At 52.1% G+C, this 27,785-nt stretch overlaps 1 protein-coding gene across 1 annotated transcript in view; it reads right to left on the bottom strand.

Annotated features, from left to right (window-relative positions):
• Positions 1–27,785, bottom strand: part of LOC140386508 (Schwann cell myelin protein-like) — a 90,632-nt gene that overhangs the window by 9,061 nt on the left and 53,786 nt on the right. The window contains exons 7-10 of the mRNA XM_072468901.1: positions 23,356–23,640; positions 18,872–19,147; positions 7,184–7,477; positions 6,138–6,243 (exon numbers count right to left, since the gene is read on the bottom strand). Coding sequence (XP_072325002.1) covers positions 6,138–6,243; positions 7,184–7,477; positions 18,872–19,147; positions 23,356–23,640 — 961 coding nt within the window. The remainder of the gene's footprint in view (positions 1–6,137; positions 6,244–7,183; positions 7,478–18,871; positions 19,148–23,355; positions 23,641–27,785) is intronic.

The raw sequence follows: 27,785 nt of genomic DNA, 5'->3' as shown, positions 1-27,785 counted from the left end.
GCGGGTAAAAACTGGTCGTTCTGCTCGAGGCGATGCCTTTGCTGAGCAGATACTGACGCAGTTCATCGCTCATGAACGATGTACCCCGGTCACTGTGGATATAAGCGGGGAAACCGAACAGAGTGAAGATGCTGTGCAGTGCCTTAATCACAGTGGCTGAGGTCATGTCGGGGCAGGGAATGGCGAATGGGAAATGGGAGAACTCATCGATAACGGTGAGGAAATAGGCATAACGATTGGTGGATGGGAGGGGCCCCTTGAAGTCCACGCTCAGTCGCTCAAAGGGGCCCGAGGCCTTCATGAGCCGAACCCTGTCTGGCCGGTAGAAGTGCGGTTTGCACTCCGCACAGACCTGGCAGGCCCTGACCATGGCCTTGACCTCCTTGGTTGAGTAAGGTAGGTTGCGGGACTTGATAAAATGGACGAGCCGGGTAACGTCCGGGTGGCAGAGGTCATTGTGGATGGCTTGCAGGCGGTCGTCCTGCGCGTTGGCACATGTGCCGCGGGACAGGGCATCTGGGGGCTCATTGAGTTCCCCTGGACGATACTTGATATTGTACGTGTAGGTGGAGAGTTCAATCCTCCACCTCAAAATGTTATCATTTTTTTATTTTGCCCCGTTGCGTGTTATCGAACAGAGAAGCGACTGACCATTGGTCGGTGATGAGGGTAAACCTCCTACCGGCGAGGTAGTGTCTCCGGCACCGCACAGCCTCCACAAAGGCTTGTGCCTCCTTTTCGACTGCAGACTGTCGAACCTCGGAGGCGGTGAGGGTTCGGGAGAAGAACGCTACTGGTCTGCCTGCCTGATTGAGGGTAGCAGCCAGGGTGATGTCTGACACATCGCTCTCTACCTGGAAAGGAATGGTTTCGTCCACCGCGTGCATGGCGGCCTTAATGATGTCGGCCTTGATGCGGTTGAAGGCCAATTGAGCCTCAGCCGAGAGGGGAAAAATGGTGGTCTTTATGAGTGGACGGGCTTTGTCCGCATACTTGGAGACCCACTGGGCGTAATAAGAGAAAAGCCCCAAGCACCGTTTGAGGGCCTTGAGGCTGCGGGGGAGAGGGAGTTCCTTAAGGGGGCGCATGCGGTCTGGGTCGGGACCTAGGACCCCGTCTTCCACGACATAGCCGAGGATGGCCAGCCGGGTGGTGTGGAAAACGGATTTCTCCTCATTATAGGTCAGGTTAAGGGCTCGGGCGGTCTGGAGGAACTTTTCGAGGTTTGCGTCATGGTCCTGCTGGTCATGGCTGCAGATGGTGACATTGTCCAAGTACGGGTATGTAGCCCGCAAACCGTACTGGTCCACCATTTGATCCATCGCCCTTTGAAAGACGGAGACCCCATTTGTGACACCGAAGGGGACCCTGAGGAAGTGGAAGAGCCGGCCGGCTGGTTCGAAGGCAGTATAGGGGCGGTCTTTTGGTCGGATGGGGAGCTGGTGGTAGGCAGATTTGAGGTCGACCATGGAAAAGACTCGGTATTGGGCGATCCGATTTACCATTTCCGCGATGCGAGGAAGGGGGTACGCATCAAGCTGCGTGAATCGGTTTATTGTCTGGCTATAATCCACGACCATCCGTTTCTTCTCCCCGGACCGCACTACCACCACTTGCATTCTCCAAGGGCTGTTGCTAGCCTCGATGACCCCCTCTCCTAGTAAACGCTGGACCTCTGACTTGATAAAAGTCATATCATGGGCACTGTAGCGCCGGCTCCTGGTGGCGACTGTCTTAGTCGGGAGTGAGATTCACGAATAGCGAGGGGGGTGCGACTTTCAGTGCCGCAAGGCAGCATACCGTGAGGGGGGGCAAGGGTCCGCCGAACTTCAGTGTCAGGCTTCGGTGGCTGCACTGGAAATCCAGTCCGAGCAGCAGGGGGGCACAGAGGTGAGGGAGGATATAAAATTTGAAACGGGTGTATTTGGCGCCCTGGATCGAGAGATCCGCAATACAGTACCCCTTGATTTGTACCGAGTGGGACCCAGATTCGAGGGCTATGGTTTGGGATGCGGGATGGGTGCGTAGGGAGCAGCGCCTTACCGTTTCAGGATGGATAAAGCTCTCCGTGCTCCCGTAGTCGAAGAGGCATGCATTGTCGCGCCCGTTGACCTGGACCTGCATCATAGAGTTCTGCAGGTGTTTTGGCCGAATTTGGTCGAGGGTGATCGCACCCACTCGCGGGTAGTCCGAGTCCTCAGCTGAGTCGGACTCATAAAATGGCCGCCGCCGTCGGTCGCACGTGTCGGGTCGAGAAGATGGCCGCTCCCATGATTCGCACGTGGCTGATGACACGTCAGAAAGGGGCATGTCGGGTCGGTGCGCAGCAGCATTGTGAGGCCTGCGGGCCTGAGAGCCTGATTTTCGAGCCGGCTGTTCTTTGTTTTTCTGGCCCCTGGGTCTGGCCAGGCAGACCCTCGCAAATGCCCCTTCTTCCCGCAGTCGCTGCAGATCACGGAGCGGGCTGGGCAACGTGGGCGTGGATGCTGGCCCTGTCCGCAGAAGTAGCACGGTGTGCCCCCATGGTGAGCGGGTCGCCGCGTGGCGCAGACCTGTAATACGGCTGAGTCTGAGGAAGTCCGGGGGGGGCTCGCAGAGTCCGTGGGGTACGTACCCAAGTTATGTCGGGCCACCTCCAGCAAGGAGGCGAGCATTCGCGTGTCCTGGGGGTCTTTTGCCCCGTTTTTGAGCAGCCTCTGCCGGATGTAGGTGGAGCGGATGCCGGACACGAAAGCGTCTCTGATGTGCAGGATCATATGGACTTCCCCTGTCACATCCTGATGGTCACAGTCCCTAGCAAGCGCGGTCAGTATCTCGATGAATTTGTCTCGCGATTGCCCTGAGCGCTGCCAGCAGGTAGAGAACAGATGCCTGGCGTGTACCTCGTTGATGGGTTTGACAAACCGCTTGCGGAGTAACTCGACCGCCTCTTCATAAGTCGGCGCCTTTTCGAGCGTGGCGGAGATTCTGTGACTCACCCGGACGTGGAGTAGGCTCAGCTTGCGTGGCCACAGGATGGGAATCTCTGCGGAGTCCAGGTAGGCCTCGAAGCACCGCAGCCAGTATTTTAAAATTTCCTTTGCTTCCGGTGTCCCTGCTTCCAGGTTGAGCTTCTCTGGTTTTAGACGTGCGTCCATCCTGATTTAGTTTAGTCTATTAAATTGTGGTACCCTCAATAACGACGCTTAGAGTGTAAACGGTAAAGAAGGCTTTAATAGACTAAGAACTATGCTAGAGCCGAGATGTGTGCTAACTGCTGAACAGCCCACAAGGCAGCCCCTTATATATGGCTCACAGATGTGTGGAACCAGAGGCGGAGTCCCCAAGGTTCCAAGCCCAGTCTCAAATGGGACATCACCTTACATGATGACAAGGCAGTAACCGTTCATCACACCGCAGGACCCGGGGTGTCAGAAACCCTCCACCAGGATAGTCACCTGGAATGTAAGAGGACTTAACGGCCCAGTGAAAAATTCCAGCGTCTTCGGTCGCCTGAGAAGCCGGCGGACATAGTCTACTTACAGGAGACAGACCTGAGGGAGTAGGACAGGCGACTGGTAAGGAAGGGCTGGGTGGGACAGACAAAACATTCATGCTACATGACGAGGGCTAGGGGAGTGGCCATACTGATCAGCAAGAGGACGAGATTCACTGCAACTAGGGCGGTTACAGAGCCAGGGGGACGGTACGTCATGGTCAGCGGTGTCCTAGAAGGGGCACCGGTCGTACTGGTAAATGTGTACGCTCCCAACTGGGACGACACAGACTTTATAAAAAAGACCATGGCGGAAATCCCCAACATTGACACGCACCAACTGATTATGGGAGGCGACTTTAACTGCGTACAGGACCCGCTGACCAACCGATCAACCCAGAAAGGGGAAAAAGATTGGCATGTCTAAGGAACTGGGAACATTTATGGAGCAGATGGGAGACTGTGGACCCGTGGAGGTTCCTGCACCCGGGAGAAAAAGAATTCTCATTTTTTTCACAAGTACACAAGGTATACATCTGTATTGATTTCTTTGCTGTGGGGAAATCAGTTCTTCCAGGAATTACAGGAACGGAGTACTCGGCGATAGTCATCTCCGACCATGCTCCGCACTATGTGGCTGTGAGGTTGGAGACGGGCCGTGCTCAGCGCCCTACATCGAGGCTGGACACGGACCTCCTGGCCGTCAAGGCCTTCTACCACAAAACATCGCAGTCGGTAAGCGACTATGTGACTGACAACCGGAACAGGGAAGTCTCACCTTCCATGTTCTGGGAGGCACGGAAGGCTGTGATCTGAGGGGAAATAATAGCCTACAAGGCACCTAGAGACAGTGAAGAGAGGGCGGGCAGGCAACAACTGGTAGACTCCATTCTGGAAGTCTCTGAGGCCCCGACCTGTAGAGCTGCTGGCAGACAGGAAAAAGCTACAAATGGACTTTAACCTGCTATTCACTAGGAAGGCAGTGTGCCAAGGAAAAGTAAGGGAGGCCTGGCACTGCCAAACCTGCAATATTACCACGAGGCAGCAATGGCGGAAAGGGCGAGAGGATGGGTGCATGAACCCAACTCAGAGTGGGTACAGATAGAGGAGGCCTCCTGCAGGGGAACGACCCTCCGGGCCCAGGCCCCAGCAGCACTCCCATCCCCCTCGGCAAAATACACATCGAGCCCAGTGGTAATGGCCACACTGAAAACCTGGGGCCAGCTAAGACAACATTTTGGGATGACCGGGATGTCCCCCATGGCCCCCATCTGCGGTAACCCCAGATTCCCGTCAGCCACGCTGGGCGCAACCTTTAAAAAATGGAGACAGAACGGGGGAATGCTGACAGTTCGGGACTTCTACCTGGGCACAGACAAGCGATGCTGAATGAACTGCCGGAGGAATGGGAACTGCCGGGCAGGAAATGAGACACCTGCAAATAAAACATTTCCTCCGCACATACACAAGAGGATACCCCAGGGCCCGGAGACCAAACTGTTAGAGGACCTGATGACCACAAACAGTAAGGAGGGGGGAGTCTGTGGTAAAATATGCGGACAGCTACTGGGCAGAACTCGAACACCACAGTGAAACCAGGTGGCAATGGGAGGACGAACTGGGGACAGAAGTGGGGTGGGGACTCTGGAGCGAAGCACTGAGCAGGGCCAACTCCACCTCCTCCTGCGCAAGGTACAGCCTCATGCAGTTCAAAGTGGTGCACAGAGCGCACCTGACCAGAACCCGAATCAGCAGGTTCTACCCCGAGGTGGAGGTTCTGCACTGTAAATTCTATGATAATCTATGATGAATGTGAACTGTGCCAGAGGGGCCCGGCCAACCACACCCACATGTTTTGGGCTTGTCCCAAACTTGCTGGGTTCTGGACAGCCTTCTCCGAGGCAATGTCCACGGTTGTGGAGGTGAGGGTGAAACCATGCCCAAATATAGCAATCTTTGGGGTATCAGAGCAGCCAGAACTACACATGGGGAAGAGGGCTGAAGCCCTAACTTTCGTTTCCCTAATCGCACGCCGGAGAATTCTGCTCAGCTGGCGATCAGCAGCATCACCCACAGCTGCGGACTGGCTAGCCGACCTTTTGGAATTTCTCCACCTGGAGAAGATAAAGTACATCACCCGAGGGTCGGAGGAAGGCTTCCTTACTGCATGGGGGCAATTTGTTGGTCTGTTCCAAAACCTGTTTGAGGCCAGCAACAACCAATAGAGGGAGAGCTTGAAGGGGTAGAGAGGGGGGAAAAAAAGACAAGGAGCAATGCAAGGGACGCACAACCCAGGGGGGAGCGGGGGAAAGGGGGCAGAGAGTCTGAGACAAGCAAAGGGGGACAACATGGCGGGAGAGGTAATCCCCTCCCCAATCATCCACCAAAAAAGGAAGCCCCCATATGACTAGGGGGGCTAGCAAGGGGGGGTGGGTGGTGGGAGATGGGGAGGGGTTAGGGAAAGGGGGGATGGGGGTGCAGGGGTGGGGGGGGGGGGGGAGGACACACCGAACTAGACAGCAGCAATCTGTTTTGGCGTCACACTGTACAATACGTAGAGTTAAGTTTTGTTCATGTGGGAACCAAGGTCTGGTCCATGGTGGAAGAGCCGCTATGTTTCAACAGTAGCTTTACAAATGGAAGTTATTTGTTATTATCTCACCTTCGGCAACAAATGAAAATCTGACACAACAGCAAAGATAAAATAAGCATTCCAAGCGCGCCAGCGACAGCTCCCAAAACAATCTGATCCCGACGTAGGCCGTCCCCTGGAATTACAAAACGGGAAGTTACAGTCCACTGGAGACCAGCAAGGTGGCGGAAACAGGGCATCATGTTCATGGACTTCCCACTAGTAAAGAGTGTCAACGAGGTAGTACTGGGGGAGTGCTGCATTGTCAGAGGGTGAGTACTGAGGGAGTACAGCACAGTCGGAGGGTCAGTACTGAGGGAGTGCTGCTCTGTCAGAGAGTCAGTACTGAGAGAGTGCTGCACTGTCAGAGGGAAAGTACTGAGGGAGTGCTGCACTGTCGGTGCGTCAGTACTGAGGGAGTGCTGCACTGTCAGAGGGTCAGTACTGAGGGATCGCTGCACCGTCAGAGGGTCAGTACTGAGGGAGTACTGCACTGTCAGAGGGTCAGTACTGAGTTAGCACTGCACTGTCGGAGGGTCAGTACTGAGGGATCGCTGCACCGTCAGAGGGTCAGTACTGAGGGTGTGCTGCACTGCCAGAGGGTCAGTACTGAGGGAGTGCTGCACTGCCAGAGGGTCAGTCTGAGAGAGCGCTGCACTGTCAGAGGGTCAGTGCTGAAGGAGCGCTGCACTGTCAGAGGGTCAGTATTGAGGGAGTGCTGCACTGTCAGAGGGTTGGTACTGAGGGAGTGCTGCACTGTCAGAGGGTCAGTACTGAGGGAGCGTTGCACTGTCGGAGGGTCTGTACTGAGGGAGTGTTGCACTGTCAGAGGGTCAGTACTGAGGGAGTGCTGCACTGTCAGAGGGTCTGTACTGAGGGAGTGTTGCACTGTCAGAGGGTCAGTACTGAGGGAGTGCTGCACTGTTGCAGGTTAAAGACTAAGGAGGTGTGCATTTTACGAGGGCGAGTAGGAGCTAGTGGGCAAGTTCCTCACGATTTCCCTCATTGGCTGCAAAACATTATGGGACGTCCTGAGCGGCTGGCAGGACCTTGCAATCAGAATAAATATCTCTCACCTTGGACCCACAGATACACCTTGAACATGGCCTCCCCATGCAGGTTTCGAACAGAGCATGATGCCATCACTTCTTCCTCATCCTGGAGTCCTGTCAGGGTCAGGGAGCCAATCACCTGGTCCCCATCTTGGAACTGCCATGACTCCCAAATTCCGTGTGTTATGTTACTATTGTAGCTTGCATGGGGCAGGTGCCAGGTGAGATTTCCGGGTGGGTTCGAATAGGCCACACAGGTACAGGTGACCTTCTGTTTATCTCGGAAGCACCGCGACTCCTGGGTGAACTCTGGCATGTCTGAGGAGCAAAGGAAAGAATTAGTTCACACTCATTGATGAAATTTGTTTGGAGTACAAGGATAATCATAGAATTTACAGTGCAGAAGGAGGCCATTCGGCCCATCGAGTCTGCACCGGCTCTTGGAAAGAGCACCCCACCCAAGGTCAACACCTTCACCCCATCCCCATAACCCAGCAACCCCACCCAACACAAAGGGCAATTTTGGACACTAAGGGCAATTTATCATGGCCAATCCACCTAACCTGCACATCTTTGGACTGTGGGAGGAAACCGGAGCACCCGGAGGAAACCCACGCAGACACGGGGAGGATGTGCAGACTCCGCACAGGCAGTGACCCAAGCCGGAATCGAACCTGGGACGCTGGAGCTGTGAAGCAATTGTGCTATCCACAGTGCTACCGTGCTGCCCTTTGGAAACCTTTTCACAATTCTTCAGGGCGTTAGTGACCCCTCACCTGGTGTACTGTGTACATTGCGAGGTTCGATACAGTGTAAAGCTCCCTCTACACTGTCCCCATCAAACACTCCCAGGACAGGTACAGCACGGGGTTAGGTACAGAGTAAAGCTCCCTCTACACTGTCCCCATCAAACACTCCCAGGACAGGTACAGCACGGGGTTAGATACAGAGTAAAGCTCCCTCTACACTCTCCCCATCAAACTCTCTGTGGTAGTCATCACTAGTGGTATATTATATGTATTACGGCACTGCCCGTATATTAGAGGTACAATGGTAAATCCCTGCCTGCTGGCTCCGCCCAGCAGGCGGCGTATAAAAGTGTGTGCTCCCTGGCGCTGCAGCTATTCTGGTTCCAGCACCAGGAAGCACAACATCTTGTTCAATAAAGCATTGATTGTTCCACCATTCTCGTATTGTGGTAACTGACGGTACATCAATTTATTGAACAAGATTTTTTTAAACGATGGATCTCCACATCAAGCCTGACCACCTGCAGCTGAGCCCTCAAGCAGCCAATGCCACATCCACTTTCAACCACTGGCTGGCCTGCTTCGAAGGCTACCTCAGAGCAGCCGCTGAAGAACCCTCGGACTCGCAGAAGCTCCAAGCCCTCTATACACGGGTGAGCCCTGATATTTTTCCCCTCATCCGGGTGCACCCACCTACTCCGAAGCGATGGCGCTCCTGAAGGGACATTACGTTCGACCGGTGAACCAAATGTACGCCAGGCACCTCCTGGCCATGAGACAGTAACTCCCCGGGGAGACTCTGAATGATTTCTTGCATGCCCTGCAGATCCTAGGTAGGAACTGTGACTGCCAGGCAGTTTCGGCAGTCCAACAAACTGAACGTTTAATTAGAGACGCTTACGTCACGGGCATGAAGTCTGCGTACATCCGCCAGCGGCTACTGGAAGGGGGTACGCTCGATCTTGCGGGGACTAGGCAGCTCGCTAATTCGTTAGAAGAGGCCTCCCGTAATGTTCAGTCCTACGCCCCCGACCGCGCGGCACCCTCGTGGGAATTGTGGGCCCCACCAGCTGCCGACTCCAGCTCACCGCAAGCCTGCGCCACGCGGCAGCCAGCCAATTCTGGGGGGTCCAAGTGTTATTTTTGCTGACAAAACAAACACACCAGGCAGCGCTGCCCGGTGCGGTGCACGACCTGCAACGGGTGTGGGAAGAAAGGACATTTTGTTTCTGTTTGCCAGGCCCGGTTGGTCGTCGCTGTTTCCAGGCCCGGCGTTTCTACACCCCCCACATGCGACCCAGGGGTGCCGCCATTTTCCTCTTCGCAAGCCACGTGAGGCCCGTGGGCGCCGCCATATTTGATGCCGTCCGCCATGTGCGCCCCGTGGGTGCCGCCATCTTCACCGCCATTTTGGACTGCGCCTCAGGACCCCTGCTTGTCTGGCCGTTCATCACCTACCGCTACCTCTGCCACCGCTGACCAGCCCGGGACCTACCAGCATCTTCCGCAGCTCGCCTCTATCACCCTGGATCAGACCGGCCCCGCAACCTCGCGACCGCTACGACGACGGTGAAGATCAACGGGCACGAGACGTCTTGCCTTTTTGACTCCGGGAGCACAGAGAGCTTCATCCAATCCACTACAGTAAGGCGCTGCTCCCTCGCGGTCACCCCGTCACCCAGAAAATCTCTCTGGCCTCCGGATCCCATTCCTTTGAAATCCGGGGTACTGCATCGCGACCCTCACCATCCAAGGCATAGAGTTCAGCAACTTCCGGCTCTACGTCCTCCCCCACCTCTGCACTGCCCTGTTGCTCGGCCTGGATTTTCAGTGCCATCTCCAAAGCCTTACTTTAAAATTCGGCAGACCCTTATCCCCCCTCACCGTCTGCAGCCTCACGACCCTTAAGGTCGATCCACCTTCCCTGTTTGCGAACCTCACCCCGGACTGTAAGCCCGGCGCCACTAGGAGCAGACGGTACATTGCCCAGGACAGGACATTCATCAGGTCGGAGGTCCAACGGCTTCTGCGGGAGGGGGTCACTGAGGCCAGCAACAGCCCCTGGAGAGCTCAAGTGGTGGTAGTGAAGACTGGGGAGAAGCACAGGATGGTCATTGACTACAGTATCGAGTCTTTTCCACAGTGGACTCGAAGTCCGCCTATCACCAGCTCCCCATCTGCCTGGAGGACCGCCAATACACTGCGTTCGAAGCAGATGGCCGCCTCTATCGCTTCCTTAGGATTCCTTTTGGCATCACTAATGGGATCTTGGTCTTCCATCGAGAGATGGACCGAATGGTTGACCGGTACGGACTGCGGGCCACCTTCCCATACCTATATAACGTCACCATCTGCGGCCACGATCAGCAGGACCACGACGCAAACCTCCAAAAATTCCTCCACACCGCCAAACTCCTTAATCTCGCATTCAATAAGGAGAAATGTTCCGCACCAACCGCTTAGCCATCCTTGGCTATGTAGTGGAAAATGGAGTCCGAGGGCCTAGCCCTAAGACCATAAGACCATAAGATATAGGAGCGGAAGTAAGGCCATTCGGTCCATCGAGTCCACTCCACCATTCAATCATGGCTGATTTCAACTCCATTTACCCGCTCTCTCTCCATAGCCCTTAATTCCTCGAGAAATCAAGAATTTATCAACTTCTGTCTTAAAGACACTCAACATCCCGGCCTCCACCGCCCTCTGTGGCAATGAATTCCACAGACCCACCACTCTCTGGCTGAAGAAATTTCTCCTCATCTCTGTTCTAAAGTGACTCCCTTTGATTCTAAGGCTGTGCCCCCAGGTCCTAGTCTCCCCTGCTAATGGAAACAACTTCCCTACATCCACCCTATCTAGGCCATTCATTATCTTGTAAGTTTCTATTAGATCTCCCCTCAACTTCCTAAACTCCAATGAATATAATCCCAGGATCCTCAGACGTTCATTGTATGTTAGGCCTACCATTCCTGGGATCATCCGTGTGAATCTCCACTGGACCCGCTCCAGTGCCAGTATGTCCTTCCTGAGGTGTGGGGCCCAAAATTGCTCACAGTATTCTAAATGGGGCCTAACTAATGCTTTATAAAGCTTCAGAAGTACATCCTTGCTTTTATATTCCAAGCCTCTTGAGATGAATGACAACATTGCATTTGCTTTCTTAATTACGGACTCAACCTGCAAGTTTAACTTTAGAGAATCCTGGACTAGGACTCCCAAGTCCCTTTGCACTTCAGCATTATGAATTTTGTCACTGTTTAGAAAATAGTCCATGCCTCTATTCTTTTTTCCAAAGTGCAAGACCTCGCACTTGCCCACGTTGAATTTCATCAGCCATTTCTTGGACCACTCTCCTAAACTGTCTAAATCTTTCTGCAGCCTCCCCACCTCCTCCATACTACCTGCCCCTCCACCTATCTTTGTATCATCGGCAAACTTAGCCAGAATGCCCCCAGTCCTGTCATCTAGATCGTTAATATATAAAGAGAACAGCTGTGGCCCCAACACTGAACCCTACGGGACACCACTCGTCACCGGTTGCCATTCCGAAAAAGAACCTTTTATCCCAACTCTCTGCCTTCTGCCTGACAGCCAATCGTCAATCCATGTTAGTACCTTGCCTCGAATACCATGGGCCCTTATTTTACTCAGCAGTCTCCCGTGAGGTACCTTATCAAAGGCCTTTTGGAAGTCAAGATAGATAACATCCATTGGCTCTCCTTGGTCTAACCTATTTGTTATCTCTTCAAAGAACTCTAACACGTTTGTCAGGCACGACCTCCCCTTACTAAATCCATGCTGACTTGTCCTAATCCGACCCTGCACTTCCAAGACTTTCGAAATCTCATCCTTAACAATGGATTCTAGAATCTTGCCAACAACCGAGGTTAGGCTAATTGGCCTATAATTTTCCATCTTTTTCCTTGTTCCCTTCTTGAACAGGGGGGTTACAACAGCGATTTTCCAATCCTCTGGGACTTTCCCTGACTCCAGTGACTTTGGAAAGATCATAACTAACGCCTCCACTATTTCTTCAGCTATCTCCTTTAGAACTCTAGGATGTAGTCCATCTGGGCCCGGAGATTTATCAATTTTTAGACCTCTTAGTTTCTCTAGCACTTTCTCCTTTGTGATGGCTACCATATTCAACTCTGCCCCCTGACTCTCCGGAATTGTTGGGATATTACTCATGTCTTCTACTGTGAAGACTGACACAAAGTACTTATTTAGTTCCTCAGCTATTTCCTTGTTTCCCATCACAAAATTACCAGCGTCATTTTGGAGCGGCCCAATGTCAACTTTTGCCTCCCGTTTGTTTTTAATGTATTTAAAGAAACTTTTACTATCATTCCGAATGTTACTGGCTAGCCTACCTTCATATTTGATCCTCTCTTTCCTTATTTCTCTCTTTGTTATCCTCTGTTTGTTTTTGTAGCCTTCCCAACCTTCTGACTTCCCACTACTCTTTGCCACATTATAGGCTTTCTCTTTTGCTTTGATGCATTCCCTAACTTCCTTTGTCAGCCATGGCTGCCTAATCCCCCCCTCTGATAACCTTTCTTTTCTTTGGGATGAACCTCTGTACTGTGTCCTCAATTACTCCCAGAAACTCCTGCCATTGCTGTTCTACTGTCTTTCCCACTAGGCTCTGCTCCCAGTCAATTTTCGTCAGTTCCTCCCTCATGCCCCTGTAGTTACCTTTATTTAACTGGAACACCTTTACATCTGATTTTACCTTCTTTCTTTCAAATTGGAGATTGAATTCAACCATATTATGATCACTGCCTCCTAAGTGCTCCCTTACTTTAAGATCTTTAATCAAGTCTGGCTCATTACATAACACTAAGTCCAGAATGGCCTGTTCCCTCGTGGGCTCCATCACAAGCTGTTCCAAAAAGCCCTCCTGTAAACATTCAATGAATTCCCTTTCCTTGGGTCCACTGGCAGCATTATTTACCCAGTCCATCTGCATATTGAAGTCCCCCATGATCACTGTGACCTTGCCTTTCTGACATGCACTTTCTATTTCGTGGTGCATTTTGTGCCCCTGGTCCTGACCACTGTTAGGAGGCCTGTACATAACTCCCATTACGGTTTTTTTGCCTTTGTGGTTCCTCAACTCTACCCACACAGACTCCACATCATCCGACCCCATGTCGTTTAGTGCTATTGATTTAATTTCATTCCTAATTAACAAGGCAACCCCGCCCCCTCTGCCCACCTCTCTGTCTTTTCGATAGGTTGTGAATCCCTGGATGTTTAAATGCCAGTCCTGAACCCCCTGCAACCATGTCTCTGTGATGCCTACCACATCATACCTGCCAGTCACAATCTGGGCCACAAGCTCATCTACCTTGTTCCGTACGCTGCGCGCATTTAAATATAGCACCTTTAATTCTCTATTGACCGTCCCTTTTTGTTTTCTTAGTGTGGTGGACCTTGGTTTACTGAGCCTTTCCATACACTGTGTCATATTTTGTGGGATGGGGACTATCGTAACCTCTCCTGAGTTTTGTCTTTTCGTGTTGTTTTGTATTCCTAAGCAGCTACGCTCCCCGCTGATTACTTCACCTCTTGGTTCCCTGACTTTCCCTTCCCCCCCAATCTTTAGTTTAAAGTCCTATTGACCACCCTATTTACTCTTTTCGCCAGAACACTGGTCCCAGCTCGGTTCAGGTGGAGACCATCCCAACGGTATAGGTCCCCCCTGTCCCAAAACTGATGCCAGTGTCCCATGAAAAGGAACCCCTCATTCCCACACCACTCTTTCAGCCATGTGTTAACTTCCCTTATTCTTGCCTCCCTGCACGTGGCTCGGGCAGTAATCCGGAGATTATGACCCTTGAGGACCTGTTTTTTAATTTGAATCCTAGCTCTTTATAATCTCTAAACAGGTCCTCTTTCCTAGACTTGCCTATGTTGTTGCCCTGACCGCATGCGCCCCCTCCTGGAACTCCCTCTCCCCACTGCCCCAAGGCCCTGAAACGATGCCTGGGGTTTTTCTCCTATTACGCCCAGTGGGTCCCTAATTATGTAGACAAGGCCCGCCCACTCATTCAGTCCAGTTTTTCCCCTGACGGCTGAGGCCCGCCAGGCCTTCAACCGCATCAAGGCGGACATCGCCAAGGTCACGATGCATGCGGTCGATGAGTCCCTCCCCTTTCAGGTGGAGAGCGATGCATCGGACGTGGCTCTGGCCGCCACCCTCAACCAGGCGGGCAGACCCGTGGCTTTCTTTTCCCGCACCCTCCATGCCTCCGAGATTCGGCACTCCTATGTCGAAAAGGAGGCCCAAGCCATTGTGGAAGCTGTGCGACATTGGAGGCATTACCTGGCCGGCAGGAGATTCACTCTCCTCACTGACCAACGGTCGGTTGCCTTCATGTTTAACAATACGCAGTGGGGCAAAATCAAAAATGACAAGATCTTGAAGTGGAAGATCGAGCTCTCCACCTATCATTATGAGATCTTGTATCGCCCGGGGAAGCTCAACTTGCCCCCTAATGCCCTATCCCGCAGTACATGTGCCAGCGCACTAGTGGACTGACATCGGGCTCTCCACAACATCTGCCACCCGAGGGTCACCCGGTTCTTCCATTTTATCAAGGCCCGCAACCTGCCCTACTCCATTGAGGAGGTCAGGACCGTCACCAGGGACTGCCAGGTCTGCGCAGAGTGCAAGCCGCACTTCTACCGGCCAGATTGAGCACACCGGGTGAAGGTCTCCCGCCCCTTTGAACGCCTCAGTGTGGACTTCAAAGGGCCCTCCCCTCCACCGACCACAACACGTATTTCCTGAACGTGATTGATGAGTACTCCCAGTTCCCCTTCGCCATCCCATGCCCCGACATGACTTCTGCCACAGTAATCAAAGCCCTGCACAGCATCTGCACTCTGTTCGGTTTCCCCACCCATATCCACAGTGATCGGGGATCCTCTTTCATGAGCGATGAGCTGCGTCAGTTCCTGCTCAGCAAGGGCATCGCCTCGAGCAGGACGACCAGCTGAAACCCGCGGGGAAACGGGCAGGTGGAGAGGGAGAACTGGACAGTCTGGAAGGCCGTCTTGCTGGCCCTGCGGTCTAAAAATCTTCTGGTCTCCCACTGGCAGGAGGTCCTCCCCGACGCGCTCCACTCCATCCTTTCACTCTTCAGCACCACGACTGATGAGACCCCTCATGAACGTGTGTTTGCCTTGCCCAGGAAGTCCACCTCCGGGGTCTCGCTCCCAACATGGCTGATAGTTCCTGGACTCGTCTGCCTTCGCAAGCATGTGTGGACCCATAAGTTAGACTCCTTGGTCGGAAAAGTCCACCTCTTACATGCAAACCCGCAGTACGCCTACGTGGCAAACCCCGACGGGCACCAGGACACAGTCTCCCTCTGAGACCTGGCACCTGCTGGATCCCCACCCACGACCCACGACCTGACACCGCCCCCCCGCCCCTCTGGTGCCTCATTCACCTCTGCGCCGCTCATCATCCCTCCAGTGAACCTCACCGCAGCCCCCATCCCAGGAGGATCCGTCCTCCCACTGGATCCACTCAGGGGTGACGAAGATGAGGACAAAACGCTCCCGGAGTTACAGGTGACCAAGTCGGCGCCCACATCACCACCAGGACTGAGGCAATTGCGGAGGAGGGTCAAGGCCGCCTGACAGACTTAACTTGTAATGTTTCCACCACCCCCGCCGGACTATTTTTTTAATAGGGGGTGAATGTGGTAGTCACCACTAGTGGTATATTATATGTATTATGGCACTGCACGTATAATAGAGGTCCAATGGTAAATCCCTGCCTGCTGGCTCTGCCCAGCAGGCAGCGTATAAGAGTGTGTGCTCTCTGGCGCTGCAGCCATTCTTGTTCCAGTTACAGGAGGCACAACATCTTGTTCAATAAAGCCTCGATTGTTCCACCATTCTCGTCTTGTGGTAATTGACGGTGCATCGCTCTCCCAGGGCAGTTACAGCATGGGGTTAGATACAGAATAAAGCTCCCTGTATACTGTCCCCATCAAACACTCTCAGGGCAGGTACATCACGGTGTTAGATACAGAGTAAAGCTCCCTCTACACTGTCGCCATCAAACACTCCCAGGACAGGTACAGCACATGGTTAGACACAGAGTGAAGCTCCCTCTGCACTACCCCATCAAACACTCCCAGGATAGGAACAGTGCAGATTAGATACAGAGTGAAGCTCCCTCTACACTGTCCCTGGTTTAGTAGTCACAGAGGAGTCTGGAAAGGAGATCCAAATGAATGCTTTATGGCCAAAGTAAAGTGTTTACGAGAAATAGTCCCAGCCCCAGTCTGGACTCTGTAGCTCGTCTCCTACTGGGTGCTTTTAAGATCCTGAGTTACATATCTCGCTGACTAGCCTCCGCCCCTCAGCAGGGGAGTTTATACTCCATGAGGCTCATGGGGAGCTTAATAGGGTTGTCCCTCTAGGTCTTGTGGGGGGGATATTTAACATTCCTCGCCCCGAAGGCTGTAGGTCTCTTGGAAGGATGTCTGCTCCTCTTCGCCCGAAGCTGCACTTCTGGTGCGGGGCTGTGTCGGGGGAGCCTACCCCAGTGCCGACTGAACTCTGACCAGGTCGCCATTGTGGCGATATACATCACTGTAAGTACACAAGGGGTTAATGTACATACACTACACCTAGCTAGACACTAGAGGAGCACCAGAGACATGACACACAGACAGTCAACCAATAGGTCAGTAAGAGAGGACACGACCAATGGGCAGTCACGATACACACAGAGGTGACACTACCACAGGGGGGCATTACACCAACCCATATAAAAGGATACATCACACATGCTCAGTCTCTTTCCAGTGGAGACACTCAGTGAGTCCAGACACAGGGTTGATTGAACACCACTCCCACCACATGGATTGCAGCAGACTGGTTCGTCAGCCTGAGTAGCTATAGCAGGATTAACAGTAGAGTCGAATCCAAGTAGGAGAATTGTTAATAGTTCAGTAAACGTGTTGAAGCTATCTCCAAGTCTGAACCTGCCTTTGTCAGAGTGCACATCAAGGAAGCAGCTTATGCTACAACAAGAGCATAACAAAACAGCCATCATATTCCTGGGTCTTCATTTCCAATTCGAAGTCTACCACTTCTCACATCTTGGTGTGGGGGCCCCCAGGAGGCAACAACTCCAGGCCGCCATGTGGCGAGGCAACGCGGCTGGAAGACGGTTCCTATGGTGGGGTGTGGCCTAACGTTGGGCCTCTACTCCAGAGGTGGTTAAGGTGCTTCAGCAAGGTCCGTGCCCACATCTTTACCTGGTACAAAACTGATCCGGTCCACTGTACCACTGTTCCTGGGATCCATTGGCATCATCCCCGAAGTCTTCGAAGTATACCGCATCCCCTGGTTTGAAACTTCTGGTACCTGTCCGCCTACCTTGGCTCTGATTCTGCAGGTCCTGGACATGTCATACTTTCCCACCAAATTTACTGTAAATGGCAGAACCCTTCGGAACATTTTTTCCAATTAAGGGGCACTTTAGGGTGGCCAATCCACCTATTCTACACTGGGTTGTGGGGGTGAACCCACGCAAACACAGGGAGAATGTGCAAACTCCACACGGACAGTGACCCAGAGCCGGGATCGAACCTGGGACCTCGGCGCTGTGAGGCAGCAGGGCTAACCCACTGTGCCACCGTGCTGCCCCCCTCTTAGGAACATTAACATACAGAGGGATCTGGGCGTGCAGGTCCACAGTTCCCTAAAAGTAGCAACACAAGTGTCCAAGATGATTATGAAGGCATATGGCATGCTTGCCTTCATCAGCCAGGGCATTGAGTACAAGAGTTAGGAAATCATGTTGCAGCTATATAAAATGTTGGTAAGGTTGCATTTGGAGTATTGTGTGCAGTTCTGGTCACCACATTATCAGTAGGATGTGGATGATTTGGAGAGAGTGCAAAAGAGGTTCATCAGGATGTTGCCTGGTCTCGAGGGTGTTGTCTATGAATAAACTAGGATTATTTTCACTGGAAAGATGGGGACTGAGGGGAGTCCTGATAGAGGTCTACGAAACTATGAGAGGCATAGACAGGGTGGACGGTCAGAGGCTTTTTCCTACCGTAAACTCATCCAAACATCTGCCCCCCGCATATCCTGAATCAAACCATCACAGACTGGCTAACAATCCAGAAAATTGCAAAGTAAAATTCCTGTCCTTGTTTTCAGATCTCTGCATGGCGAACTCATGACATCCCTATTTCTGTAACCTCCTCCAGCCTCCCTATCTCTGTAACCTCCTCCAGCCCTTACAATCCTCCCTATCTCTGTAACCTCCTCCAGCCCTTACAACCCTCCCTATCTCTGTAACGACCTCCAGCCTCCAACCTCCCTATCTCTGCAACCTCCTCCAGCCTCCAACCTCCCTATCTCTGTAATTTCCTCCAGCCCTTACAACCCTCCCTATCTCTGTCGCCTCCTCCAACCCTTATAACCCTCCCTATCTCTGTCGCCTCCTCCAACCCTTACAACCCTCCCTATCTCTGCACCCAACTCCAGCTCCTTCAACCCTCCGAGATTTCTGCGCTCCTCCAATTCTGGCCTCTTGAGCATCCTCCGATTCCCATCACTCCGCCTTTGGCGGCCGTGCCTTCAGCTGCCTGGGGGCTCTAAGCTCTGAAAATCCCTCCCTCAACCTCTCCACCACTTCCCCCCCCCCTCCCCCCCCCCCCCCCTGCACCTCCCTCCGCTCCAGCCCCCCCACCACCCTCCCTCCAGCCCACACCGCCCTCTCTCTCTTCAGCTTTAAGATGCCCTTTAACACCGTCTACTTCGACGGACATTTTGGTCGCCTGTCCCTTTGATCTGCTCATGTGAAACTGGGTCAAGTATTGTTCTGCAACACCGCCTTGGAGGTGGACTCAGGCCATTCTAGTACATTCCAGGCGATATATAAATGCAGCTGCTGTTTGAAGCCTGTGACACTTACACTCGACACTGAGCTGCCAGAGGGGGGAGCTGCTGGAACCCAGCTCGTTCTCCGCTTTGCAATTGTATGAGCTTTCATCGTTATCCCGCGACACGATCCCTAGGTTCAGGGTCTTGCTGCTTCCTACGAACTCCGTCGCCTTGTCATGAACGTGGAACCAGCTGTAGTTGGTGACCGGTGGGTTACTCTTGCAGAAGCAGGTTAATGTGACATTGTCTCCCTCTCGGACCCCCTGCTGGGTCCCGTTGATCCTCACAGATATCTCCTTGGGAGAGTCTGAAAAGTCAAAAGCAGGTATTATACACGTGGATGTGGGAAACAGAAAGGAAGCATTACAATGCGGGACCAGACCCCAAAAGTTGCTAAGATACAGGACAAAAACCCTGTATATTTGTGAAACTGTGAGAAAAGGCTACTGTGCTCCTGGAGTGATTCCACGCACAAATAGGGATTTGGTATTTTAATATAAACTTTATTACTAACATAGTATTATGAACTTTAACATCATAAAGAAAAAAGCTTACAATTGCCCATTAAACAATGTTGAACACAAATTTCTCACTGCTATCTTTTTCTCCACTCAAGCAAACCCCATCTCAAGTCAAAACCCACTTTTAAATACATTTAGCTAACTCAGGAATACTTGCTTGGCACTTGAATAGAATTCCTTTTAAAAGACTGATTGGAGAGAGAGAAATCTAGTCAGAAAACAGCCTGCAGATTCTTGCCTGTCTCAGACTCCTGTTTAACCTGCCAGGCCTTGAGAAATTGCTCCTGTCCTGTTCACAGGCAAATATTTGACTCACTGTTTTGGGAGAAAGTGCTCCTGTACCACAGACAGATGAAAACTCACTGTTTTCAGAGAAGCTACTTGTCTGTCCACATACACAGGAAAGTGAATTTCAAAACTGACAACTCAACACCTGACTGCTCCAGCCCCTAGCGCCCACATTAACTACATCTTATTAAGTTAAATCTAATTATCTACTCCCGATGGAACCTCATTTTTATTTTAAAAAAACAGTCCATTAGCCCAAACTTTTATGATGCTTTAATTACACTTTTCTCTCCAAAATGCCGACCGCCTTTCAAACAAGGATTTTTTTAAAGCATGACTGCAGCGGTCATACACACAATACCCCAGGCTTTTAACCAAATATATAATAATAATCTTTATTATTGCCACAAGGAGGCTTACATTAACGCTGCAATGAAGTTGCTGTGAAAAGCCCCTAGTTGCCACATTCTGGCGCCTGTTCGGATACACAGAGGGAGAATTCAGAATGTCCAAATTACGTACCAGCACGCCTTTTGGGACTTGGGGAAGAAAACCAGGACACCCAGAGGAAACCCACGCAGACACGGAGAGAACATGCAGACTCCGCACAGACAGTGACCCAAGCTCGGAATCGAACCTGGGTCCCTGGTGCTGTGAACCAACAGTGCTAGCCACTGTGCTACCATGCTGTCCATATAATACAATACAGCTGAAATTCCTGTACACCAGTCAATGGAGGGGCAGGCGCAGCAGGCAGTGAGGAAGGCAAATGGGCTGTTGGTCTTCATTTCAAGAGCACTTGAGTTCAGAAGTTGGGATATGCAGGGCCTTGGTGAGACCACACCTGGAGTATTGCATGCAGTTTTGGTCTCCCTACCTAAGGAAGGATATACTTGCCATAGAGGGAGTGCAGCAGAGGTTCACAGGGCTGATATCAGGGTTAGCGGGGCTGTCCTATGACGAGATATTGGTTTGACTGGGCCTGTGTTCACTGGAATTTAGAAGGATCTGAAGAGTTCTGATTGAGGCGCATAAAATTCTAACTGGGATGGATCGGCTAGATTCAGGGAGGATGTTTTCCCTGGTTGGGAATAAAGAAACAGGGGACACAGTCTCAGGATGCAGGGTAGACCATTTAGGACTGAGATAAGGAGAAACGTCTTCACTCAAAGAGTGATGAGCCTGTGGAACCAATGGGTGGGGGGAACCGTAGGACTCGCTCCCATGGAGTGGGTAGAATGTGGAGCTTGCACCCACAGGCAGCGGGGAGAATGTGGGACTCACTCCTACAGAGAGTGGCAAGAATTTGGGATTCGCTCCCATGGAGAGTGGCGAGAATGTAGGACTCGCTCCCACAGGGAGTGGGGAGAATGTGGGACTCACTCCTACAGAGAATGGGGAGAATTTGGGATTCGCTCCCATGGAGAGTGGGGAGAATGTGGGACTTGTCCCTACAGAGAGTGGCGAGAATGTAGGACTCGCTCCCATGGGGAATGGAAAGAATGTGGCACCCGCTCCCACAAGGAGTGGGGAGAATGTGGGACTCGCTCCCACAGGGCGCGTAGAGAATGTGGGATCCGCTCCCACAGGGAATGGGGAGAATTTGGGACTCACTCCCACAGGCAGTGGGGAGGATGTGGGACTCGCTCCCACGAGGAGTGGGGAGAATGTGGGACTCGCTCCCACAGGGCGTGGAGAGAATGTGGGATCCGCTCCCACAGGGAATGGGGAGAATTTGGGACTCACTCCCACAGGCAGTGGGGAGAATGTGGGGCTCGCTCCCACGAGGAGTGGGGAGAAGATGGACTTGCTCCCACAGGGAGTGGTTGAGGTAAATAGTATTGATGTATTTAAGGGGGAAACCTGTATAAACATATGAGCGAGAGAAGATTGGAAGGATATTGTGATGGGGGAGATAAAAAGGGGTAGGAAGGAGGCTCGTGTGGAGCCAAAGTTACAGCTCGGACATTGTCGACTTACTGGAATCTTGAACTCTCTCCACCGAACAGCTGTGAGGCTGGGTGTCAACAAAAGATTTCAAGACTGAGACAGATAGATTCTGGTTCGGTAAGGGGTATGGGGATAATCCGGCTAGATGATGTTAAGGTACAGATCAGCCATGGTTTGATTGATGATAGAACATACTCGAGGGGTTGAATGGCCTCCTCCTGTTCCTGTGTAACAGGCTCCAGAGGGCTGAATGGGGCTCCTCCTGTTCCTGTGTAAAATACTCCAGAGGGCTGAATGGCCTTCTCCTGTTCCTGTGTAACAGGCTTCAGAGGGTTGAATGGGCCTCCTCCTGTTCCTGTGTAACGCGCTCCAGAGGGCTGAATGGGCCTCCTCCTGTTCCTGTGTAACACGCTCCAGAGGGCTGAATGGGCCTCCTCCTGTTCCTGTGTAACAGGCACCAGAGGGCTGAATGGCCTCCTCCTGTTCCTGTGTAACAGGCTTCAGAGGGTTGAATGGGCCTCCTCCTGTTCCTGTGTAACACGTTCCAGAGGGCTGAATGGCCTCCTCCTGTTCCTGTGTAACACGTTCCAGAGGGCTGAATGGGCCTCCTCCTGTTCCTGTGTAACAGGCTTCAGAGGGTTGAATGGGCCTCCTCCTGTTCCTGTGTAACAGGCGCCAGAGGGCTGAATGGGCCTCCTCCTGTTCCTATGTAAAAGGCACCAGAGGGCTGAATCGCCTCCTCCTGTTCCTGTGTCACAGGCTCCAGAGGGCTGAATGGGCCTCCTCCTGTTCCTGTGTAACACGTTCCAGAGGGCTGAATGGGCCTCCTCCTGTTCCTGTGTAACAGGCGCCAGAGGGCTGAATGGGCCTCCTCCTGTTCCTGTGTAACAGGCTCCAGAGGGCTGAATGGCCTCCTCCTGTTCCTGTGTCACAGGCTCCAGAGGGCTGAATGAGCATCTTCCTGATCTTGTCTGACAGTACATGAGAAGAGATTGGATAGGCTGGAGTTGTTTTCCTTAGAACAGAGAAGGCTGAGGGGTAGCCTGATTGAGACATACAAAAGTACGAGTGGCCAAGACAGGGTAGACAGGAAAGAATTGTTTCCCCTCGATGAGCGGGTCAGTTATTTTTGGGGTGATGGGGGGACGGGGAAGCACAGATTTAAGGTCATTGCTGGAGGGATTAGAGTGGATATGAGGAAAAACTTTTTCACCCAGAATTATTATCTATTATAAGAATAATCTTTATTATTGTCACAAGTAGGCTTACATTAACACTGCAATGAAGTTACTGTGAAAATCTCCTAGTCGCCACATTCCAGCATCTGTTCAGGTACACAGAGGGAAAATTCAGAATGAATTACCTAACAAGCACGTCTTTCGGGACTTGGGGAGGAAACCCACGCAGACACGGGGAGAATGTGCAGACTCCGCACAGACAGTGACCCAAGTCGGGAATTAAACCCGGGTCCCTGGCGCTGTGAAGCAACAGTGCTACCGTGGCACCCTGTTATCCTCTATAATTTTTTCTGGCAGACGTGAATGGGCCGAATGGCCCCTTTCTGCACCGTAGCCTTCCTATGCTTTGAGCCTTGTGGAGTTTGAATGGGCCTGCACCTCCTCCGAGTCTTGTGAGTTTGGGTGCTCCCGTTCTCTCTGACCACAGCGCCATAACATGTCGGCTGAGGAACGCTCGGACGTCTTATGTTGTAGACCATGATGAAGGAGGGGCAGTCGGAAGGGGTTACAACACTCACATCTCAAACGGACGTTCACCGAGCCCTGCGCCTTGCCATGAGTATTCATCGCCACGCACTTGTGCCCGCCATCCTCCAGGTAGGTGACATTCTCAAAGTGCAGCCACAGCCCGTTGCTCCCCGTGCTGAAATTCCTTGGGCTCCCGTTCACCCTCCAGGTCAGGTTAGAGGGCGGAATGCTCTCCACAGAGCAGAGGAGAGACAAGGCAGATCCTTCGTCCGTCCAAATGGTAGAGATGATGGTCCCGTTGTCCGGCACGACGATGGAGAGGTTCCTCGGGGCGTCTGCGAAGAATAGAAAGATGGCAAGGTATTACCCACTGCCCAGCAAATGGGTCACCAGTTAGCATCGCCAGCCGACTTGTTCAGGGGCGACAGAATCCTGGACTTACCCTGCGCAGGAAGAGGCCATTCGGCCCTTCGAACTTGCTCCACCATTTAATACGGTCGTGGCTGATCCAATACTTGCTAAGTCCAATTTCCTGCCTTCTTCTCCGTAACCCCTTAATTCCCCCGTTGATTTAAAACCCCTCGATCTCGCGCCTTGTAAATATTCAAGGTCTCGGCCTCCACAGCTTCCCGGGGTTAAGAATTCCAAACACTCACCGTTCTTTGAGAGGGAAAATTCCTCCTCAAATTCATCTTAAACAAGCATCCCCTGCGACTGTAGTCTCTGATCCTACACTCTCCCCATGAGTGGAAACATCCCCACCACATTTACCCTGTCTAAACCCCCCTGAGAATCTTATATGTTTCAATCACGTCACTGCTCATTCTCCTGAACTCCACGGAGCACTGACCCAACCTGTTTATTCTTTGTTCATTCGGCGGGCCCTCCATATCCGGGATCATCCCAGTCAACCTCCTCTGTACCGTCTCCAATCATGATGTATCATTCCTTCAATAAGGGGACCAGAACTGTACTCAGTATTCAAAATGTGGCCTCACGAGTACCTTGCACTGTCACAGCAAAACCCCTTCTCTTTTATGCTCCAGCCCCTCTTTGAAATGATAATAGTATAATCATCTTTATTAGTGTCACAAGTCAGCTTACATTAACATGGCAATGAAGCCACTGTGAAGATCCCTTAATCGCCACACTCCGGCACCTGTTCGGGTACACTGAGGGAGAATTCAGAATGTCCAATTCATCTTTCGGGACTTGTGGGAGGAAACCGGAGCACCCGGAAGAAACCCACACAAACACGGGGAGAACGTGAAAAGCCAGCATTCCATTTGCCTTCTCCATTACCATCTCTTTGAAAGATTTCTCTAATTAGTCCCCACTCTCCCCCCTGCTCTTTCTCCCCATATTCTTGCATATGTTCCCCCTTCCAGTATTCCTCCCACTCCCCCTTTTGAAAGTTCCTCTTGAATCTGCTTCCACCGCCCTTTCAGGCAGCACCTTCCAGATTACAACAACTCGCTGTGTGTGAAATAAAAATTCTCCTCATCCCCCCTTCTCTGGTTACTGCTGCTGGGAAACAAGTTCTCCTCATCGACTCGATCCAAACCCTAATTCAATCTCCCCCTTAACTTTCTCCACTCCAAGGAGGACAATCCCAGCTTCTCCCAGCCTTCTTCACCACCCTGCCCACCTGTCTCGTGAACTGAAGTCCCCCCACATCCCCAGGAACATTCTAGTAAATCTCCCCCCAGCAAATCCCTCCCCCAGACCCCAACACCCTTCCCAAGGCCCCAAATAGGATGCAGTCTCCAAGGGATGGTTAAATGGCGAGGAGAAATTAAGAACAAACGCGGACAGTAGCACCTGGAATTTCGAATGTTAAAGGCAGGAAGTGGGCGGTGAGTGGGATTTGAATGAGTTATTTCAGGGTCTGTCTGGGTAGATAGGACAGGAAGCTTCTCAGCTGCTTAGGGAGGGGTGGTTTGTCAGGGCAACGAACTGGAAGCATAAAATCGGAATCGGAACAAATAAGACAGGAGGGTCGGAACAATTCCTCACATGGAATGGACGGTCTGTCAGGGGGTGTTTGCCGGGAAGGGGGAGGGGGGTGTCTGCGGTAGGATGGGAGACGCTGCAGAGGGCCAACAAATCATTTCCGATCTGGGGGTTGATGGGTTTCTCCTGGGACAATGAGATTGAGAGATCGTCCGGAGTTTGCACGTTCTCCCCGTGTCTGCGTGGGTTTCCTCCGAGTGCTCCAATTGCTCCCACAGTCCAATGAAGTGCAGGTTAGGTGGATTGGCCATGCTAAATTACCTCTCAGTGTCCAAAAGAGTTAGGTGGGGTTGCTAGGTTACTGGATAGATAGATCGATAAATGTTTACAGCACGGTAAGAGGCCCTTCGGCCCAGCTGGTCCATGCCGCCCAGTTTCTATCACTAAGCTAGTCCCACTTGCCAGCATTTGGCCCATATCCCTCTATACCCACCCGGCCCATGTAACTGTCTAACTGCTTTTTAAAGGACAGAATTGTACCACTGCCTCTACCACTGCCTCTGGCAGCCCGTTCCAGATGCTCACCACCCTCTGTGTGAAGAAATTTCCCCTCTGGTCTCTTTTGTATCTCTCCCCTCTCACCTTAAACCTATGCTCTCTAGTTCTAGACTCCTCTACCTTTGGGAAAAGATGTTGACTATCTACCTTATCTATGCCCCTCATTATTTTATAGACCATTATAAGATCACCCCTAAGCCTCCTATGCTCTTGGGAAAAAAGTCCCAGCCTATCCAGCCTCTCCTTCTAACTCAGACCATCAAGTCCTGGTAACACCCTCGTAAATCTCTTCTGCACTCTTTCTAGTTTAACAATACCCTTCTTATAATAGCATGACCAGAACTGAACATAGTATTCCATATGTGGCCGTACCAATGTCTTGTACAACTTCAACAAGACGCCCTAACTCCGGTTTTCAATGTTCTGACCAATAAAACCTAGAAACCTAGCATGCTGAATGCCTTCTTCACCACCCTGCCCACCTGCGACTCCACCTTCAAGGAGCTACGCACCTGTACCCCTAGATCGCTTTGTTCTGTAACTCTCCCCAATTCCCTACCATTAACGGAGTAGGTGCTGCCCCGATTCGATCTACCAAAATGAATCACCTCACATTTATCCAAATTAAACTCCATCTGCCATTCATCGGCCCACTGGCCCAATTGATCAAGATCCTGTTCCAATTCTATATAACTTTATATAGGGTGGGGGAGGGGGCGTGAGCCTGGGTAGGGTGCTCTTTCAGAGGGTCGGTGCAGACTCAATGGAACAAATGGCCTCCTTCTGCACTGTAGGGTTTCTATGCAATGGAGCCGAGAAGTTGAATGGGATTAAGATGTGGGCCGGCACACGGGAATGCAGGATTTAGGGAGCAGGAGTAGGACCATGCGAGCTGCTAGACTTTGCCGATCAGTAATCTATCTCAATTGGCCTTGAATATATTCAGTGATCCGTAGTCCCACCGCAACATCCTCTCTGAGTATCCACCCTGTGAAACACCCCACAACCTTACATACGTCACTAAGATCATCAACAATCGCATTGAAAGGCGGGAGAGGATCAAGGCTGAATGGCCTCCTCATGTTCCCATCTTCCTGAAATTCATATGGCCGCCAATGTGGGAGCAATTGGGAATCAGGGACAGGGGGAGGCTGGAATTGGAGGAGGACAGAGATATCGGAGGGGGTTGTCGCGATGCTGGAGGAAGTTACAGATGTAGGGAGGGTTGTCAGGGCTGGAGGAGGTTACAGAGATAGGGAGGGTTGTCAGGGCTGGAGGGGGTTACAGAGATAGGGAGGGTTGTTGGGGCTGGAGGAGATTACAGAGATAGGGAGGGTTGTTGGGGCTGGAGGAGGTTACAGAGATAGGGAGGGCTGTCGGGGCTGGAGGAGGTTACAGAGATAGGGAGGGCTGTCGGGGTTGTCGGCGGTTGCAGAGATAGCAAAGGTTGTAAGGGCTGGAGGAGGATACAGAGATAGGGAAGATTGTAGGGATTTGAGGAGGGTACAGGTTTAGGGAGGGTTTAGTGAACGGAGGAGGCTACTGAGACAGGAATTGTTGTAGGGGCTGGAGGAGGTTCCAGAGATAGGGAGGGATGGTGGGGGTGTAGGGGTTTACAAATATGGGGAAGGATGTAGGGGCTGGAGGAGGTTACAGAGATAGTGGGGTCGAGAGGGTTTGGAGTTTGGGAGGGGTCTGCTGGAGAGTGCAGTGATAGGGAGGGATGTGGAGGAGGGTGAATAGGCAGCGAGGGGGCTGGAGGAGGGTACAGAGCCAGTGTGGGAGCTGGAAGAGGGTACAGTGATAAGGAGGGTGCTGGAGGAGGGTGCAGAGGTAGTGAGGGGGCTGAAGGAGGGTGCAGTGATCAGGAGGGTGGTGGAGGAGGGTGCAGAGATAGGGAGGGTCTAGAGTAGGGAACAGAGATAGAGAGTGGGCAGCATTAGAGCGCAGAGATAGAGAGGGGCTTGAA

The sequence above is a fragment of the Scyliorhinus torazame genome, chromosome 12 (assembly GCF_047496885.1).
Source record: "Scyliorhinus torazame isolate Kashiwa2021f chromosome 12, sScyTor2.1, whole genome shotgun sequence".
NCBI classification, from domain to species: Eukaryota; Metazoa; Chordata; class Chondrichthyes; order Carcharhiniformes; family Scyliorhinidae; genus Scyliorhinus; species Scyliorhinus torazame.
Note: the sequence above shows the minus strand (reverse complement) of the source record. Positions and strands in the feature narration are given on the sequence as shown.